This window comes from Platalea leucorodia (genome assembly GCF_965183815.1).
Source record: "Platalea leucorodia genome assembly, chromosome: 5".
Classification (NCBI taxonomy): domain Eukaryota; kingdom Metazoa; phylum Chordata; class Aves; order Pelecaniformes; family Threskiornithidae; genus Platalea; species Platalea leucorodia.
The window spans coordinates 31,534,956-31,555,497 of NC_138827.1; the positions used below are offsets into that span (position 1 = coordinate 31,534,956).

Genomic DNA, 20,542 nt, shown 5'->3' on the forward strand with positions numbered 1-20,542 from the left:
AGTGTAAAAGATTCTTTGGAATCTCAATGCTAGAAGCATTGATGTTTTCTACAGCATCATAGTTGTTTCAGTCCAAAAGTGCTTTAACTTATTTGAGTATCTCTGAATTTTATTCAGACTGATTGGATTCTCCATTGCTGTCTGCTCCTCTGTCTTTAGAGGGAGTGAATGAATGAGCACCTCTTTATCATAGAATTTCTTAAATGAATTTTGCAGAAAGTATGTGTTTGCAAAGACCGCTGGTAAGATTAGTGTGTTAGGTTCTCTCTGATCCTGTGTAAGATACATGGATTTGTGTGCCATTCTGATCAGGTTCATGTGATTGTTGACTTTGTTGGCTAAGCAACGCAGATATGGATGCTGTATTGAAAACTAGTACAGGAATGTGGGGTTTGGGTTGTGTTTGTTTGTTTGTTTGTTTTTTTATTAAGAAAATGTCATTATTGGACTGACAGGCTCCTGGAGTGCCCTAATGAATGCTTCATTACATCACTTTTTTCTTTCTGCAGTCCCCTGCAGCCACCTTTGAGAAACATGGAGAGCATCTTCCACGGGGAGAGGGCCGCTTTGGGGTGAGCCGCAGGAGACACAACTCCTCTGATGGATTTTTCAATAATGGGCCCCTCCGTACAGCGGGAGGTGAGTAGGAAGGGTCAGAATGCAGCCTGAGAGCAAACATTTTGGAATATTCTACAGAATTAAGAATTCTGCAGAATATAAACAACATTTTTCAAAACTGTACCTTTTCAAAATGTCCTGTAAGAAACTTGTGCTCTTCTCTTCTTCTATGCCATGTGCTCAGGCCTTAAGGGTTTTTTGTGGTAGCTGTATGTGCATTGTGTAGCTTGGTTTGTTTTCTGATGTAATCACACAGTAGTTTAATAAGTTTGGCCTAGTAGTGAACACTGACTTAACAACAAGAAAAACAGCCTGATATTTCCAGTATTCTGCACACTGTGTTGACTTTTTTTATTTGCATACTTATCTCCTTTTGTTTAGACTGCTGGCATCAGCCGTCCCTTCTCCGCCATGATTCTGTAGATTCTGGTGTTTCTAAAGGAGCTCATGTTGGGCTTTCTGGCAGTCAGCCTGGGTGGCATGGTCCCTCACGGGGCCATGATGGTGTGAACCAGCGTGGTGGAGGAGGAACTGGAGTTCATCGCCACTGGAATGGCAACTTCCATTCTCGGAAAAGTTCAGCCTTTCAAGAAAAGCTGCCTGTTGAATCCAGGGAAGAGAAGAAGGAAGATAAAGAGCAGTTGCAATTTGAGGAAGAAGACTTTGTAAGTGTGTAGCTTCTCACTAGAACTGGCAGCTGTGAGAAGTGGCTTTTCAGATCTCATTTTTATTAGCATTGATAGGTGGCGAGGATCTAGAGTTGCATTCCATTCCATGTTTGAGATCACAACAGATTTAACAAAATTATTCCAGTGCTGACAGGATGCTGATTGGTACCCAGAGTCCTCAGGATTTGACGACCTGTTGGATTATGGGTTTTGGCACATTACTATATTTTGCCAAATGGTTATTGTGAACTGAAGACAGCATTGTAACATGCAAGCCAGATCTTCAGCGAAACCCAGAAGGTGACACTTTGGTCTGCCACAGAAAGAGTAGTTGTATTGACTTTGTGCCTTTGCTTACAAAGCCTTTTTTTGCTCCTAAGTGCATCTATTCAGCTATCTTCAGTCTGCCTGCTGTTCCTGTTTCCTACATTCTGGCACATGTTGGTGTTTGTGATAACCTTCCCAAGCTTGTTCATGACATGTGCTCAGAGCTTTGCAACCATCTGTCTTGAATCTTCTGGAATAGTATTTTATTATCAGAGACGTTTTCCTATCTTTCTGCTAATCTGTGGATTGGGGTTTCTTGAGCCATTTCTTCCATCAGTACCTCCAATTCATCAACTTTCTTCTTATCCAGCATTCTGATTCACATGGTGTTATCAGTGCGATAGTCTCTTACATCCTGGTTCTATTTTTACTGGAATATCTTTAGTTTTCCAAACTTTATGAAATAGTACTTGGATTTATGGCTTCCATCCTTACCGTTTGCATTCCTTAATGCTAATGCTTTGAGATATACACACCTTTTCTGATTTCACTTTCCAATTTAATTCTTTTTCTCCTATCCCCAATAAGGATTTTATTGTTATCAGACCACGTATTTTGCTTTTTGCGTCCTGTGTCTTGGTCTCTCTAGGCTCTTTTTGACCAGTGTAATGAGGTCAATGTTGTCTGTAAGGTTCAGGTAATTCAGTCCCTTCACCTAATGCAATTCCTCTGACTTCATCTTCAATGCTAAAGCCATTGCTGCCTCCAGTAATGAGAGTTTCTGGTGATAGTGTGCACGCTTGTGTGTATCATCATCTTGAGCTTTTTGCTCTGTTATTCAGCTTTTCTTTCTGGAAGGCAGAAGTTAAAATTAATATTCTACCTCAATAAAACATATTGGTACTTCTCTCTTTTGAATGAGGCTCATTCCACTCTTTCGTGACACAGCTGAAATCGTCATGGCAGTTTGATGGCACTGCTTCTGTGCAGGAAGGTAGGAGTTGGAGTGAAATATATGAATGCCACACAGCTGCTTCAGGCCAAAATCTAGAGCCTCCACTTAAATTGCCACAGGAGCCAGTTTGATTTAAGCTGCTGGGTTTTTTTAGTGGAGTGCCTGGGGAGTGATTGCGTGCTCTCGTTCAACTGCTGCTGCTGGGAGTGGTACCCTGCATCCCAGGGCGGTTAACAGCTGGAGAGCAGTGATAACTAAAGCTTGTGTGTAGGTTTCTGTTAATCTGATTCCCCAAGAATACTGTAATTCAGGATTTCTGTAAGCCTGTTCTTTAGACTGTCAAAGCCTGTTTAAATGTAGAAAGTTATTGTAATGATTGCAACTGTGCACTTTTGTAGTCTGTCTTGGTCTAAATCTTTTTTCCTTGTACTTAATTCTCTTCTTCAGTGCCTTGATGAGTGCCTTTCCCCAACTACATGGCTGTTTCTTCTGTAATTAATTCCCCCAATTCTTTTTGAGATGATAATACCACACACTGCCTAGCAGCAAGCTTTGCTAAATAACTCCTGTATTGTCTTTGCCATAGTGGTGAAACTAACATACACTGTGGTTAAGTATGTAGCTGTTAGGCCTGCGTGGCTGATGATGGCAACACTTTTCCTGAAAGGTCTGCAGAACAGTCTGTTAGTCTTAAGTTCTCCTGTGGTGTGAGCACCCCTGCTATAAAACTGACCTGTAACTAAAAAATGAAACACTGAAACAGAGGAATTTCTAGGGTCCGAGGCAGGAATTTATGCTATGGTGTGACATTTTTTCCTAACTCTTATAGAACAGGAATGCCTACTATTTCAGAAGCTCATTATTAGAGACTTATGCTGTCACCATAGTAACTAATGTATGAAGAATTCATTAAAAAGGGGAAAAAGATGGCTTTATTTTGAACTGAAGTTATTTGGGACAGGGGAAGAGGAATAGCAAATCAGGAACACTTGTCATTGAATGCTTAGGTTTTCTGTACTCTGCTTTGAGCTTGGACACGTCCTTAGTTGTTCCACTAAGTTGAATTCTGGTACTGAATCAAAGGTAAGTCTGCAGAGAGCACTCAGTCTGCGTGCAGTATTGTCCTGAAAAGTGGACTCTGAAGCTTAACAACATAAGTTTATGTATAGCTTTTTTGTCAGTAAAGGTATATATATCCATTATTCCTTTACATTAGGAGCTTAGTATTGCTTTGTGTTTGTTGTTTGTTTTCTTTTTTTTTTTTTTTTACATTGGTTAATGCATAATTATTGTATAAAAATATTTGGGAAACGAGACTAGATTCTTCATATATATACTGATGTGGATTCTGTTTTGTATTTTGAGTTGCTGTTTAAATACCTAAATCTTTTATGTGTATATTGGTTGGTGGAATCTCCTTAATCGTATAGTAGAAGACTAAAGGGCCTATCCTGAACCCTCTGATAGTTCAGTTGGAAATACAAGCAGAACCCAAGGAGAATACAAACTTGACTTTTAGATGTCCTGTGACAATGCACTCTCTTCTAATTCAAGTGCTGTTCAGAGAAATCTACCTGTACTCTGGGTTCCTAGAAGCATAATGTTATGTTAATAGTGAATTTTTTTTATTATTATTATATGCAATATAACAATATACTCATTTGCATTGTCCTTTTACAGCCATCTTTGAATCCAGAAGCTGGAAGACACAACAACCAGAACAAACCTTTAGGAACACCTTCTGGAGTATGGGGTAGGTAAAGGTATTTACATCGATGTACAGAATGCTTATGAAGCAGTATGCTTTATGAAGCAGAAAGTTGTAACCGATGTTTAAGTGCTAGTTTTGTCATTCGAAAAGATAAGACTTAAGTGAAGCAGACCGTTTGCAGCTTTGTCTCCTTTGTTGTTTTCCTCCCCCATCTTCACTAATCTCTTGGCCTTTTTGTCTACTTGAAACCATGCTTGTCTTGACATTACTGCCACCAGCAGCTTTTTTTATGACACTGTTCTGCGTTTGCTTCCTGTCTTACTGCAGTTACAATTTCATGCAGATATCACTTGAAGGGCCAAGCAGATTTGAGTGAAATAGGCATTAGTTCCTGACTCGTGATGTTCATATTAGAAATACAGCAAAACTGTCATAATTCTGTGGTTTGGTTTTATTTGATTCTTTTTTTTAAACTCAGAACAGGCTTGCTCTTGATTCTGATGTGGTATGTGAATCTGTGCCTTTAAAAAAAAAAATTGAGTGAAACAAGGTACCAGTTCTAGCAACTAAATACAGGTTTGTTAATCTCTAGTTAGAATGTAGCTAGATAAGTTGGGTTAGATACTGTAAATAGTACAAATACACAAAAAAAAAAAAATCAAAACCACTTCTTGCTATAGTACCAGATTGTATTCTTTTTGCATGTTTGTCAGGTAGCTGTTGTTCTGCTCAAAAAATAATGACAGTTAGCATTTTGTGGGGCTTTTTGCTCTTTATACTATTACTGTTTTTAAATTGTTCTGCTCCTGCAAATGTGTTGATTTGGCCTAAGAAATATTAATTGTGCTTGTTTGTAAAAGCACCGTGTCTTTTAAGTTACGCAACATATTTTTGCTGTGTTAGTGAATTAACAAAGCTGATCCATGGTTGCTCAAAAAAAAAGGTAATGTCTCTTCTGATTCCTGTAGTAGGGTGGAAGGCTGTTAGCTTATGTCACTGTCGGCATCAAGGGAGCTGTTGTGGTTAAATGAAAAAAGACTGGACTTTGACATCCTTATTGAGTATCTTTGCTCAAAGCTGAAACTAAACAGCTGATAGCAGTCTCAGAATCAGATGTGTAGCACCTAAGATTGAGAGGGGGGAGAAACTGGAGCAGTATACTGAAGCTGTTATGAAACTGAACAATTGTATTTCGGAATCTTTCTCATTTTATTTTTACAGAAAACCCCCCTAGTGCCAAGCAACCTACCAAGATGCTGGTCATCAAAAAGGTTTCAAAAGAGGATCCTGCCGCCGCCTTCTCAGCTGCATTTACATCACCTGTTTCTCACCTGGCAAATGGCAACAAAGCCACCACCATTGTCCCAAGTGTCTACAAAAATCTGGTTCCTAAACCTGCAGCTCCTCCTTCCAAGGTACAGGGGTTTCCAACCAAGTTAGTGAACTGCAGATCAAGGGAGAACTCTCCCTTGGCAAAGGAATCAACCCCCTAACAAATAGCAGGAGCTGGGATCCAGTAGTTTCTGGGGTAGTTGCCTTTATAGTAGAGGTCTGTTTACTACTAAAGTTGTTCCCTGTTAAAATGCCATTTGGTTGTGTCCATACAGAGAACTAACCTCTCTTCTGACCACACGAATGTCTGTTTGAATAGGTGTGTTCTCATGCATTAGACAAATCCTTATCTTAATTCGACAAAACAAGCAATGCTAGGGAAACGGAATGTGTGCTAAGATGTGCTTGAATTGTTCACGTGACTACCTTGAAAAATCTTTATTGGGTTACAGTACTTTGATGTGTTTAAAACACAATTGAGGCGAAGATCAGATTAGATTGTAACATCCTGCAATTTAGCTGTAATTTAGTTGAGCCTTAAAGACAACCTGGAAAAGTGATGGGTTTTGCACTATAATTCTTTTACTGAAAGAAATATAGGAGTGTTGAAAAAAACAAGTAGTTTTTTTGTTTCTTAGTTCTAGGCTTTATCTTGCTCATTTTTCCAGAGAATCTACATGTATAGATGCCCTAGAAACTTTGTAGGATTGATAGCAAAATTATTTATAGAAGCTAAAGAAAATTATTAGCAGGTTGTTCTTTTAAAAGTTGTCCAAATACTTTGAGTTCTAATATTTATTAATTACTAATGCTGGCTGCAACATTACAACAAAATCTTCCCTATGATTAGAGTACATTAGTCTTACACACTTTAAAGATAAAAGCAAAATAAGAAAGATTAACAACTTTTTTGTAAGAAAGCAGGTTTAGAGCTTCTTTCTCTTTTGTAAGTTTCTCTTAATTCAGGCCAAATTCTGCCAACTGCAGGAAAAATCCTAATGGTTAAAATTATTATCAAATTGTCTGCTGGTGTCATCAACAGCGCTTTTGTTAATGAATGTTGACCATTAGCAAAGCTAAAAGGTTGGGAGATCAGCATATCCTTAGGCAGAAAAACTGTGTGCATGGTGCCTTTTTTAAAGGTACAGACGTAAAGCAGCTATGGTAGGATGCATTGTTCTGAAGACTGTAGAAAGTTGTACAGAAATTGCAGTGTATAAAGTAACAGAGGGGTCAAAACATTCCTTTTGACAAAGTCGGCAGTATTGGAAAGCTGTCACAGGCAAACTGAATGAAAAATGTTTTTGTTAAGTTGTACCAAGTAGGATTGAAAGGAAGAGAACTGGTGGCAGTGAAACAAGTGCATTCTTTCTTGGCTAATTGAGATGGCTAATTGTTCACAGTCAAGCAATCCATGAAGGTCGTAATCTGCAAACGATTCCTTTGGATATTCATGTCTAGTTGTTGTGCTTGAGCCTCGTGGCCTCCCTAAAAAAGCAACAGGGGTCTGTCTGTGAATTTGTCTTAGCTGCCCCTTTGTGGAAGCTGGGAGAACAACAATCAGCAGCCAAGAGCTGGGTATCTAAACAGTGCAACCACCAGGTTTGCAGAGAGAAACTTTTTGTCATAGTAATCCTACACCCTAATTTTAGTACCAGGCAATATTGCGCAGATCGGGATATTTTCTGGGTTTGAAGGGAATGTTTGGAATGTGTGCCGTGAATGCCGAATAATGCATTCAATAATGTGGACTGCTCTTATTTTTAAGTTGAAGAGTAATGCTGATGGCCTCCCCTACTGATTTATTTGTTTTTAAATGAATAAAATAACCCAGTGGAAAGTGAGAACATACTGAAATAATGGCTTCTGCTCTCATTGCTTGCAGAATGCAAGATCTCTTGCATCTTGGATTTAACTGAATCCCACTTGTGCATGAGTTATTTTGCTAATGACTTGAAGCTGACTTCAGAAGTCTTAATGGGTGAAAGGAACCAGTATGTTTTAATGCTCTGACAGATGTATTTCTCCTGCTACTTGATACAAGTTTCTTGTTAGGATCCTTTTTGTAAAGACTGTGCCTTCACAGTGTTTGTCCTTGGTTGATAAGAGAGGCTCAAGAATAACATTCCAAGTAACAAAAACTTATCTTGAAGTCTTTGCTTTTCAGCCAAATCGCCAGTGTATTTGAAGGGATACCGCAGAGAGTATCCAGAGCAAAACAGCAAGTGCTCATGCAGTTTAATGAACTGGCTGCTTTTTCTTCTTTCTTCTTTTTTTTTTGGTTGCTAAATCAGTGCAATGATGGACACTTTCAGAGCCCTAGGAAATAAATAATTTGTATTCTCAGCCTGGACAGAAATATTCCTTGACGTCCTTCTTCCTTGCACAGGGGAAGTTCCTGTCAAGTGATGCAAACCCTTTCTTTGTGGCATACAGTGTTCCCATATGAAATGTGAATTTAATTGGGATTTTTTTACTTCCCACCTGTGGGTAGCTGTAAGATGCACTGCATTATTCGGTGGCAATTCCAATTAATGAAGAGCAATGCTGGATTTTCTCTTTGAGCTCTAACGGTGTTTTACTGGAGGGTGGTGCCCCTGAAGCAGAGTTCTGCGTGGTTTGGGGAAAACAGAAGACGACAGGGAAAAATTAATGGGTGTCAAGGTAAACTTGAGACTGTTCTTGGAGAGGGAGGAAAAATATCTGTACAACAGCCAACATAATGTTTGTTTATTTGTTTTACTACTTGCAAGCAACCCCTTCTTGTGCCTTACCTTTTACTGTCCAGTATTTTGTGTTCTCTTCAATATAGCCAAGTCCATGGAAAGCCAACAGAAGTGAACATAAACCAGGCTCGCTTTCCTCCAGCCGTGACTCTGCCTTTACCAGTCCAGTGTCTGTAACCAAACCAGCGGTACTGGCGAGTGGCTCAGTCCTCACCTCTCCCAAAGAGGTAAGGGTTGGGTTTGGGGATAAGGTGGCAACTTTTATCACTGTCACATGCTATAGCTTAAACATGATAAGGTCCTCTCTGTACATGGTATACCTACCTTTGCACCCTCAAAAAATGATTCACTTGTATATTCTTAGCACGTTCTGCCACATCTCTGATACACTAAAAGAAATAGAAATATGATTTACCTAGATGTAAAGCCATTGGTGTTTGTCCAAATATATTAGAATTTCCCTCCAATATTAAAAAAAAAAGTACTAATGCTTTAAATAGTGTTCTATAACTAGACACGTGTAGACTTGGTGTTAGAGTGCAGATACCAAGAACTGATGTGAACAGATAGGTAAACTAATTCCCATGCTATTCTTTAATATGGGAAAAGAAGGGGAGGGAGGGTGATCTGCCTCTTCCTTTCTCTAGGAGAGCAACAGCACAAGCAATGAGCTCTGAGAGGGTTGAGGGGATTTAATGTGTGTACACGCATCTTCAGCTAGAGTGTCTGTTTTTAATATTGGTGTTGGAAGGAGATGAGGTGGAAACTGACTTACCTCCCCTTTTGGTCTGAAGTATGGAGAGAACCTTGCATATAAATCTGTTAACGTTTCGGCAGTAACTGACAAAACATATTTTGGCGAACTTTTCTAGGCATCACTTTACAGCTTATATACAAAATGCTGGTTTGGGGCTTGAAATTCCACAAAGCTTAGTAAAAAAGTGACACTGAATAACTTTTCTCCTCTGCTTCTGGGAATCAAAATTCAACAGGTTTGTGATCATACGTAAAAAGAACAAAAACAAACCAGACTGATAAGTGACCTATTCACGTAATTTGAAATGAGTCTGTTTGCGTTTCAAGTGTAACTGGTTTTTTTTTTCTAGTTATTCATTTGTCTTTTTCCTTTACAGATCTTACTTCTAAAATAAGACTTTGTCATCTTTATGATTCTCTGCTTTGAAGGCTTTACTTTGCAACAGCCTGTACTTTTCTGCTTTCACCACTGCTGAGTGTAAAAGCAGTCATTAAAAGCAATAGTTAACAAGCACGCACCTGCCACTTTGACAAATGGATCTTACACTGTATCCCTTTCCCTTACCTTGCTTTTGTCGGTCCTCAGACAAAGTCCTTTGTGCTAGTGACAGCCTTCCTTTTTGTGTCACGCACAGCGCAGTATAGACACCTTTGCAACATAAATAGGTAAACTTAAATAGGCTTTTGCCTCCAGGTAGATAACAAGAAGGGCATTCACTTTATATCATACAGTAGTAACGTAAGTAGTCTCCATTATTTTATTCGACACACACACCCCAAGAAGGTCTTTCCTGAAACTTTAGTCAGCAGAGATGTCGGGTACTAATCTGACAGCAGGAGCAGGCGGCTGGGTTTTCCCCAGAACAAGCAGTACTTCCTCTAATACTTCTCAGAGTCAATCAACTAAACAAAAAGGGCTTAAAAATTCCGCTCAACTAAAATTGAATACTTATAACACATTTTTCTTTGAATCTATTGGAGACATGCAGTATGAAAACACAGGACCGTGGCCAGCAAATACTACTGTAATCCTAGCTCCACAGGCCTATCTCTGTAAGGCAGTAATCTCTGCCTTTTTATTTCTGAAACAGGGGTAATGTCCCTCCTGCAGAAGTGTTGGAAGTAGCACATTTATTCATAAGAAACCACAGCGTGTTGAAAACTAAAAGGATGACAACTAGCACTGGCACCATGTCCCCACAAGCCAGTCTAAGATAATCAAATTAAGATACAGTCTGAATTCTTAGAATGATACAGGATGACTTTTCTGTTAGAGTAGCTACCCCTGTTAAACAGACTGATATCTGAACAAATCTGAGATTATGCATAGTGCTCTCATTAAAAAAAAAAAAAACAAAAAACAAAAAACAAAAAAACAACAACAAACACCACCAAACCTGAGATATGCCTTGATGTTTCAGTCAAAGGGCTAAACCTACCTTTAGGAAAAATGTCAAAAAATGACTACTTGTACCTCTTTACATAACATTCTCTTCTAGTATTATAAAGCCTTCTATAGAAAGTTATGAATAAAATCAGAATTGAGGTGATATTCAGTTCCCTTTCAGGACTCTGTTTCTAAACCTTAGCTTTAACTGTCTTCACCTAATGTGTAGAAATTAAGTTTTAGTACCTCAACAGTTCTATACAGCGCAATTAAAACAGCTACTTCTAGCAAAGAGCCTCAGTGCTTTAGTAGAGCATTCCAAATTACCAGAAGACATCTAATTTTTAGTCTCCTTTGTTCATTGTTACCTTCTGTCACTGCAGTCAAACTAATTACCATGTTGAGAGCCTTAATTTCAGTACTATGCTAGCTTTTTATCCTAATATTCAGTCATTTGTTATGTCTGTTATAATTGCTGGTTTGTTCCTTACTGTGTTGAATTAGGCAAAATCTGAAAAGGCCACCTGAGAAATGTTTACCATAAGACATTACTTTCAGCATGCACTTCCCTGAAAGGCATTATTGCACACCAGTGTTTCATGTGCAACAGGCGGTAGAAATATAAGCAGCAGTTGCTGCCTTGTTTTTGTTTTGCTAAATATTTGAGTTCCCTTGATCTTTGCTCAGAGCACTGTGAGTATGATAAAAACACTTTGCTGAGGAGATTCATTTTGAAGAGCCTGAATTCGCAACCTTCCCACCCTAGTTCAAAAAAAAAAAAAAAGGTGGGGGGGAACACTACAGGCTTTAGGAAATTTTACTGTTTTAATATTGAGAAAAAAATTAAAGCAAGTAAGTGAAGGAAAAGAATAGTTTTGCATGCAAGATTCTAGTGTCAGGTATCCATATTAATGACTAAATTCCTCATTGTCTTAGAGTAGCCAGACATGAACTCCATATATGAGCAGAAGGTTAAGATACTGGAAACTTTCACATAACGTGTTTTTGGGTTTCTTTTGCGTGTCCAGTCAAAATGGTGGAACAAATTCAGTTGAAAGCTCATCTTGGTTAGCAATGTTTTTATTGCAGTGTCATGGCTGGAGTGCTGCTAATATGCAAACTGTTGTGCCTTATGCCTGATTCATAGAATCAAGATAATTAAGAAAGCTTAAACACTGTGGAAGAGCATGGGAGGTTACCTTGGGCTCGTGAATTGAGACGAGCAAATTTCTTACGGGCTCCAGGGTCGTCTGTGTCTGGCTACACACTGAACCGTCTGGGCTGTGAGAGTACGTAGCAAGGAATCGGCTGCGTGCTCTCCAGGGGAGGATACCGAGGCTGCGGCTACCTATTTCACATCCAGTTGTGGTTAGTTAAGGATGTGACCACTCCCTGAAGGGAGATTACCACCCCATAGCTTAATTTCAGGGTAGAGTCTGTCAGGATCGCTTAAGATGCAAATTTGAACTGAGCCTAATCTCCTCAATTTTTTTTAATTTTTGTAGGGTAAGCGTCCTGCATGAAGTTCTCTGCCTTAATATTCTTTTGTAGGCTCCAGCATTGCTTGAGAGAGTTACGTTGCCAAGGAACAAAATAAACGTATTCATGACCATGTGAATTGACTCCTAGGGGAAGGAGAAATAACTAAGAGTCGATAATGATAGGTGGGAGAACAATGTGCTGGTAAGGGGAGAAGTGAATGTGCAACACCAGTCAGTATTTTGATGGGAATTTCACATTACCTTTTTTTTTTGAGGGGTTAAGAGCCAGCCAAAGAACTGATGGGTGTTTGAAAGGTGTAAGCACAGACCCTGAAGAGGGCCCCATCTCCACAGCAATACAGTTTGAAAGTCTCTGTATTCTACCTTCCTTGTCTAGAGTCCTTCCAGCACCACCCCTCCCATCGAGATCTGCTCTTCGCGCTTGACGAAGCTGATGCGCCGTACCACTGATAAAAAGAGCGAATTCCTGAAGGCACTGAAAGATGATAGGAATGGGGAGATAACGGAGAACAGAGAATGTGACAAGCTGGATGATGTAAGATCGCTGTCCTTACTGTATATATGATCATTATGTATTTAAGGAGTTGGGTACTGAAAAAAAAACAGAACGGTGTATGTAATTCAGGCTCTGGAGGAGGAAAGGAATGATTTCTGTTGGTCTGGCCCACATGCCAGCAGAAGTAGTGCACAGCACTGTGATGAAGGGAGATCCATAACACGATGAAATGCAAATGGATAAGTAATAAAGGAGGCAGAAGGGAAGGTCACAGATGGTGAAAGTAATCTAGATTTTTGCAAGGATTCTCTAAGGAGTGGAACAATACTATATTTTAACATCTTAATTTGCTTTCAAACTTCCTTGTCAAACTACATCCACGGGAAAGTAGAACTTGATGCATGTGAAAGGTGCAGGATAGTGGCTCAAGCCTCAGACGCTTGGACCAGACCCCTAAATGCGTAAGTCTGTGGCTTAATGTCAATGTAAAGGGTGTCCTTAGGAGTATTTCATTCTCGTCATTTTCTTACTCTCACCCTGAAGCCACTGATGACGGCTTTGTAATGCCAGGACTTGCTCCCTTGACACAAAAGTGCAGTCCACCGAACATCGTTCATATTGCACTGTCTTGTCACAGCCAGGTAGAAGTTGCTTTCGACCATTATCAGTCCAGGCTCTGTAAAAAACACTCAAAGTGAAAGGCTTTACTCCCAAAAGCAGAAGCTTGAACTTGGAACTGTGCTATTGGCGTGGTCTGTGCAAGCACACTTTGCTTTTATTTTTCTTTAGATGGAGAGCAACAGCACACCAGAACCAAAGGAAAACTGGGAAGAGAACTGCCATCAGAATGGCCTTTCTCTCCCTTTGCCGGAGGAGGGGGAAAACCTCTCTCATTCATTGGAAGCAGAACACAGGTGAGTAAATGGCAAAATAAAGTGGCTGGAGTAAAGGAGGGCGAGTCCTTGGACTGTGTGAGGAGAAGACAACTATTTCAAAGGCAGCTCTTTCTGGGAAGCAGCAGTAGCTCTGTGTGTACTGAGCTAGAGGTGTGTGGGCTTCATGACTAGTGCTGCACTGGGTGGAGTCTTATTGAAAATAAAACAAGCCACTGATGACAGGTGAGCCAAGACTTTACCAAGGTCTGTAATTAAATTCCCATGCTTCTCCAGTGCTACATCCCTGTGTGTTAATGCTGCCTAGATATTTACCTGCCCGCATGGGGAGTGAGGGCAAACCTAGTGTGATTCTGGTTAATTTACAAGCAGGTGTCCTAAATTGAATGGTCTGAAGACTGAAGATACACCCTCACATGCACCCCCCCTCACACACACACACACACACACACACACACCCCCCACTTTATTTCTGTCTGCACTTAGAATACTCCTGTGCTGTTTTAAATGCTGTAAAAGTGGAGGAGAGTTAAGAAAATATTTACCTAGTATCTCAGCTTGTATCTCGCTTCAGTGAGTAAGCGGTGTGTGAGCGTCTGGCGTAAGCAGATAGTAAGTTTTAGGAGATTCTGAGCTGCGATACTGGTTTGATTGCCTCATGTCCTCCTTCAGTGTGCTTGGGTAGAACTTCAGATCTCTGCCTTGCTTTCCTTCTGCCAGACTAGTTATTTACCCGTTGTACGGGACTGCTGATGATTAAATATTTGTAAAAGACATTGAAAAATGTTGGGTAAACACAAAGCGTTGTTGAAGTGGTCTCTAATATAGAAGATTCCCTGGTGAATTGGGAGTGAATTAATACAAATCCTTGTGCTTCATGGACAAAATGTTCTCTCCTTTGCCATTGTTCCTTTGCTTTAATTCCCACGCCCCTTTTATTTTCTCCACAAATCAGGTTATTGAAAGAAATGGGATGGCAGGAATATCCTGAAAATGATGAGAACTACCTTCCGCTCACGGAGGATGAGCTCAAAGAGTTCCAAATTAAATCAGAGCAGGTACGTTTACAGCACTTGCCACTTGTGACTGCTCTTCTCCCTCTCCCTTCTCATGCACAAGTCTTCTGTGGTGTAATTCTTAAGGATGTTCGAGAAGACAAAGAATCGAAGTGAGACTGTAGCGCAGTTGATGAGTCTGCATTATCCCTGCAGAGCGTGTGTATACAGTTAAATATATAATTTGTGTCCGCAGATGGTTAGCGACAGTTACTCTCTGCACTTTTGCTTGTTTTAAAACTTGCTTTCGTTCCTACAGCGAAGAAGAAATGGATTTGGGAAGAATGGATTTCTTCAGGGCCGCGGCTCCAGCCTGTTGTTCCACTGGAGAAGCACTTTTAAGACAAAGATTGAGGACTCAGACACAGAAACTAGTAGCAGCGAAACGTCAGATGACGATGCCTGAAAGTGGGCACAAGAAAATTAAAATAAAATAAAACCAACCCAATAAACTCAGTTCATAGTTCAACATGTGTTTGGGGTTGTATAAACTAAACAGAGTTTATTCTGTCTCCAGTCTGTTCAGTTTTTTCTTTTGTTGTTGATACTTCATGCACAAGGGAAATAATTGTATCCCAAAGAAGAGAGAAATTGGCTTCTTTAGCTTTTTCTTTTGGTTTTGCCCTAATGCTTAATAGAAGTTTGTGCAGCTAGCAAATTTTGACAAAAATCCCTTGTGGGGCAGTGCACAAGTTCAGTCTTGTAAGCAGGATACAAGTGGCTGACTGATCTTTGCAACAACAAGCTTCTAACAGTGCCGCCCGCATTACGTAATGTCGTGCGGTAGCAGTGTGCTAAAACAATCATTGTCAATGACAAAATGGCTATTGAAGTTCTAATTATGTTAAATTAATGCTAATAACATGAATTTTTTATTTTATTTTATTTTTTTTTTTGGCGGCTCGGGGAGCTTCATCACTTAACCAGGCGTTTGTGGTTTTCTTTTTTTGGGTACAGCTGTAAAATATTTGGATATAGGAATTGTTTGTGTTCTTCTTCTTGCAGCCTTGATATTCAGGGTGGATTGTAAAATATAAATTTTTTGTGAGATTTCAAAGATTAAGATTATTTTGATAACATTATTTACAGATTTAAAAAAGTGACTATCACATTGAGTCTGTATGAGGGGGAAAAACTACTGCATCAAAAATAACTAACTTGGAATAAATATTTTGCATCAGTTTGCCAATTCTAATTGTCTTTCTTATGTAAGAAAAGCTTTCCTCTAAAGGGACCTGCAACTTTCGGGGTTTAATAGCACTGGGGATAAATAGTTTCTTCTCCCGCTGTATTTTTCCACTTGGCAAACATTGCTGTAGCGCTCAGACTGCAGGAGCTAAACTCTTCCTTTAAGAAGGGAGAGGGAGAACAATGGTGAGATGATAGCCCATGTTTGGTTGTGGTTTGGTTGTTTGTTTTTTTTTTTTTTCTGGAAAAAAAGAAATGAAAGAAAATAATTGACATTAAAAAAAAAAAAGAAAATAATTGAAATCTTCCACTAAAGCAGTTTGCTTTTTTTTCCGCTTCATACAAAATCGTGAAGCTCGACTGGTCGGTGTCACTTGTTCCTAGTGCAATGCTGCTGTTTATGTTCACAACGTGGCAAGGGAATGTCTGAATCCAAAGCTGTTTTCATTGAAATCTTTTTTAAAAATTCATGAAAACATTTCTATTAGATTAAAAAGGATTTTACAAACAACTCGGTTGTGGCCTAAGCTATTTCAGTGTCTGTTTTAAGTTCAGCTCGTACAGAAACGTTTTGGATTGGAAAGTATTCATGTGGTTGTGCACTGTTTGCAAGTGGGTTGGATGGAATTGCACATCGAGTGCGAAATCCCGGTCTCGCTGACCTGGGGGGATTTCACCGGAGGTCTTGCTTGGGGTTTGTTTGTTTTTTTTTTTTTTTTAAATCCACTCCTGACCAGGCAGAAAGGATGGATCTGTAATCAAATTACAGTGTTTAGCCATGACTCTTTGCATCGCGACTGAAGGGAACGCTCTCGGTGCTACCAGGCGTTGCCGTTGTACGCGTGCCTTGAGGTCCCGCTGGCGCTGCGCTGGGCCGGAGGGGCGAGGCGGGTTTCCACGTGCGTCTGGCCGCCGGGCTGAGTCGCTGGGTCTTCTGGGAACGCGCTGGGAAGCCCTCGGTCTCCCGTACGACGTTTCCCTGATCCTCTGCTTCCTTGTGAAGGTCCTGCCGCTTTGCTCCCATCAAACGTGGCTTTTGTCTGGAAAAGTTTATCTGTTTTTTTTAAAAATTTAACTTACTACATCAATTTAAGTGAAAAATTATGCAAATGTATTTGCAGTGTTGTCAAGAAATGGGGTAAGTTTAAAGAAAGTCCTTCTTCACGTCCATGGTGATGGCCTCTGGCAAGGGGCAAACTAGGTGGCTAACCAGTTCCTGGGCAGAGCGCGGGGGAGCTGGGGCCAGCAACGCCTGGCGTCTGCGCACCGAGGGCTCCTTGTGTTTCGTGCCAAGCTCTTCCTTCGCCTTCGGTGCCCCGGCCCTCCGCGGGGGCCCGCGTGGTTTGAGCAGCGGCGAAGCCTTTCCCCTGTTACTGACGGCCTCTGGGAGAGCCTGGCTGAGGCAAACCCCATCGATGGAAGTGCGGCTTTTTCCTGAGCACGTCCCCGATGATCTGTGGCGGGTGGTGAAGTGGGAGGGTGGGCTGCAGCACCCTGAGGGGAGCCTGCGGGTGCTCAGCAAGCGGAGAGGGGGGTAAGGATCGAAGGAGGGGAGCTTATTTTGGGCACAAGGGTAGGGGCCCGGGGACCTGTGGCCGTGAGGAGGGGGCAACAGGTCGAAGGAGCTGTTTCACCTCGCTGTGGAGGTTGCTGGTTAGCTGGAAGACTGCGGAGCACGGTTGTGAGCTGCTGCAAGGAGGAAAAGGGGCAGCCCCGGGGCCCCCCGTGCCCTGTAAGCACGAAGGGGAGCGCTGCGGGGGACGGGGCAGCCTCTGGCTGAGCGTTGCTGCTGGCGCGGCCTCCCCCATCTTGTTTTCTGCAGATTGCCCAGGGGGCCGAGCGACGTTTTTTGCCCCTTTCCAATGCCTGTGGTGAACAGTGGGAATCGCCCGTGCTGGGGTGCGGCCGCCCGCCCTCGCCCGTCCCAGCGTAGCAACGGCAGCTCCAAACACCGCAGCCACCGCCGAGCAGGTCTGTGCGCGCGTCCCGGCCCGCTGCCCTGGCAGGGTGGCACCCCAAGTGCCCCCGCCGCGCTCTGCCTTCCAGGGTGCCGCATGCCGGGCACGGGGGGCTTCGCCTGCCCCCGCTGCCACATGGCTTTCGCCTCCCGGCCGCTGCTGCGGGCGCATGAGGAGAAGCTGTGCCTCGGGACCCCGGCGGCCGGCAGCTCCTGCCTCCCCGGGGGGAACCCACCGCCCGTGGAGGGGGCTCCGGGTACCGCGGGGAGGCCGCAGGACACCTCGGTAGCGTGGAGCTGGGTCTGGCGTGGGGCGTGTGGGGACAGGGCAGCCAGCGGGGATGGGGACGGGGACAGGGCTGGCTGCTGGGCTGGGATGTGCCGCGGGCGAGGAAACGGGCCGTCACCGCCACCGCAGCTGGATCCGGCCCAGCCTGAACCAGGGGGACCCTCCGTCCTCCCCCACTGCACTGCATGGGCAGCCCTCGATGCTGATTTTGCCAAAGCCAGAAAAGTTTATATTATTAAGCATTTTCCTCCCTTTTCTTCCTGTTTGTGAGGTCGGGGTGTCCCAGCATGGGGACTGCGCTGAGCCACGCCGTGTCCTTGTGCTTCCCGGGCTCCCGCTGGCCGTGCGGGGACAGCGGGTGCCGGGGCGAGCGCGGGGGGCTCCCCTGGGGGACGTGCTCACCCCCCGCGAGAGGGCCCTGCTCCACGTGGCCGACCCCGCTCCCAGGAGGCCGATGGCAGAGGTATGGCGAGCCCCACACCCCTGGGGTGGCATCGGCACCCCAACGGCTCCCTACGCCCCAAGCCCTGTGGCTGGGGGGGGTCCAGCCCCTCCTGCCTGTTGCAACCCCCTGTGCAGCAGGGAGAGCCCAGCCGGCGGCCGGCCCCACCGCGGGGGCACGGGCAGCGGCCGCAGGAGCTGCTGGAGGCCCATGAGCGCCACGTGGCTGAAATCCGGGCCAGGACCCAGCAGCTGGAGCAGCAGAGAGAGGGTAGGTGCTGGCAGGGGTTTTTGGGGGTGATAGGGAGGCAGCTGTGGGATGCAGTAAGCCCCGGGGAGCAGGGGCTGTGCTGAGCTCCTGTGGCCCCTCGCCATCCTGCAGGGCTGTGCCGGCGGCTGGCGGCACTGGGGACCAGGGCGGCTGCAAGCCCCCACCCAGAGCAGGAGGAACTGGAGCTGAGCCGGGCCCCGGCGGTGCCGGGGGATCGTACAGGATGGCTGTTGCATGGAGGGTAAGCCCCAGCCAGGGCTGGGGGATGCAGGGCTCTGCACCCCTCCAGGGAGGGCTCAGGGAGCGGGGTTCTCCCCATCAGGGGGCCCTTGGCCCTTCACCCCCCTCATTTGCCCGTTTCCTCCCCCCAGGGCCACCCTCCACCTTGACACCCTCCTGCCAGCCACCGGGCCACTCGCCGCCGAGGCCAGGTGAGGGTCTGTGGGTGATGGCGGAGCCGAGCCGAGTGTCCTGCCGAGCCCCAGCGATGTCCGATTCCTGGGCTGCGGCAGGGCACTGCGACTGTCCTACCTGCGCGCTGGAGGACGCGACCTGGCCATCCTGGACCAGCTCCTCCACCTCCAGGTGGAGGCCACGGTGCTGGAGAAAGGAACCGCGGGGCTGCGCGAGGGCAGGAGGATGGGTAAGCCCCGACCCCAGCCCCTTCCCCCAGCAGGGACCCTCACCCCACAGCCGGCAACCGAGGCACCCCCAGCTGTGCCAGCAGAGCCCCCCAGCGCTGGCGCACGGGGCCTGGACGCGGCACTGCTGGCCGTGGAGCTGGAGAACCGGTGGCTGGAAGACGAGCTCCTGGCGCTGAAGGTCAGGAGGGAGCGGAGACAGGGTAGGTGCCAGGGGAAAGGGCTGCTGGGGAGCGTAAACCCTGCGGTGATGCGCTCCTGTCCCCCAGGCTCACGGGTGGCCCAAGGGCACGCGGAGGAACTGGCCCGGCTCCAGGCAGAGATGGCAATGCTGCGATGCCACGTGGAGCAGACGGGGCCTCGACTGCCCCCCGCCATCCTGCCGCCCCCCGTGGCCCCCCCGCTCCCGCCAGCCCTGGCCGCACCAGAGCCTTTCACGGTAAGAGCCTCGTCCCGGGGCTCTTTCCAGGTCTCCGGTGGCGAGGGGAGATGGGGTCAGGCTGCTGGCCCAGACGGGGCGATGAGTGTGGAGGTAGGGGCTCAGGGAGATGATCTGGGAACTGCTGCCTTGGCCACAGCTGGGGACACGGGTGTCCCATGGAGCCAGGGCCACCGGGGCAGGAGGTTCCCCCCCCCCGGGTGTGGAACCACGGGCGTGATTTGCTCTGCACGCCCAATGCCATGTGTGGCACGGGGTGGCCGGGCAGCTCGTGCCGGTGCCCATTAACTCCACTTTCCTCCTTTCCCAGGAGCCCCCCGGGCCAGCGCTGGGGACAGGCAGCCCCGTAGCCCCCAGCCGTGTCCCCCCCGGCCTCCCCCTCGCCCCCTTCGTGGCCCTGGAGGACCCCCCTCCCGCTCGGGAGCCCCCAGAGCAGCACAAACCTCCCCAAAGGTGAGCCGGGAAGGGGCCGTGTCTCCGCGGCACCGCCCCAGCGTCCCCTCGCCGAGCGGCAGCAGGAAATCAGGGCTTTACGAACACTACCTGTGATGAAGGGATGGCAATACTTATTTATGTCATAGCTGATGGCAATATTTATTTATGTCACAGCTGCAGGTGTGGGGGCGTGGGACCAGCTGTGTGGTTATCACTGGGGCCCCCCAGTGCTGGGGCAGGGGGAAAGGATACGGGGTCCCTCCCGCGACCGGAGAGGCTGCGGGCATTTCGGCAGCAGCCAGAGCAGGCAGGGAGGGGACAGGCAGCGCCAGGCAGGGCCCAAAGCCGGCAGCCACCGAGCCCCGTGGCTCAGCCTCCACCTAAGGCTGCTCCTCACCCCAGGACAGTGCCCACACACAGAGCTGTTTCACCCAGCTCCCCGGGAGGCCTGGGGACCCACAGAGGGCCTGGGGACCCGCGGAGGGCACAGGGGGCACAATCACTTTTTCCCCCTT

General features: G+C 45.4%; 1 protein-coding gene across 2 annotated transcripts in view; it reads left to right on the forward strand.

Annotated features, from left to right (window-relative positions):
• Window positions 1-15,555, forward strand: part of GPBP1L1 (GC-rich promoter binding protein 1 like 1) — a 33,975-nt gene extending 18,420 nt beyond the window's left edge. For both annotated transcript variants that reach the window (XM_082313877.1, XM_082313876.1), the window contains exons 4-12: window positions 510-639; window positions 1,000-1,283; window positions 4,189-4,261; window positions 5,441-5,634; window positions 8,364-8,504; window positions 12,299-12,457; window positions 13,208-13,332; window positions 14,267-14,369; window positions 14,626-15,555. In XM_082313877.1, the coding sequence (XP_082170003.1) occupies window positions 510-639; window positions 1,000-1,283; window positions 4,189-4,261; window positions 5,441-5,634; window positions 8,364-8,504; window positions 12,299-12,457; window positions 13,208-13,332; window positions 14,267-14,369; window positions 14,626-14,772 (1,356 nt within the window). In that variant the 3' untranslated portion in view covers window positions 14,773-15,555. The remainder of the gene's footprint in view (window positions 1-509; window positions 640-999; window positions 1,284-4,188; window positions 4,262-5,440; window positions 5,635-8,363; window positions 8,505-12,298; window positions 12,458-13,207; window positions 13,333-14,266; window positions 14,370-14,625) is intronic.
• Window positions 15,556-20,542: the final 4,987 nt, after the last annotated feature.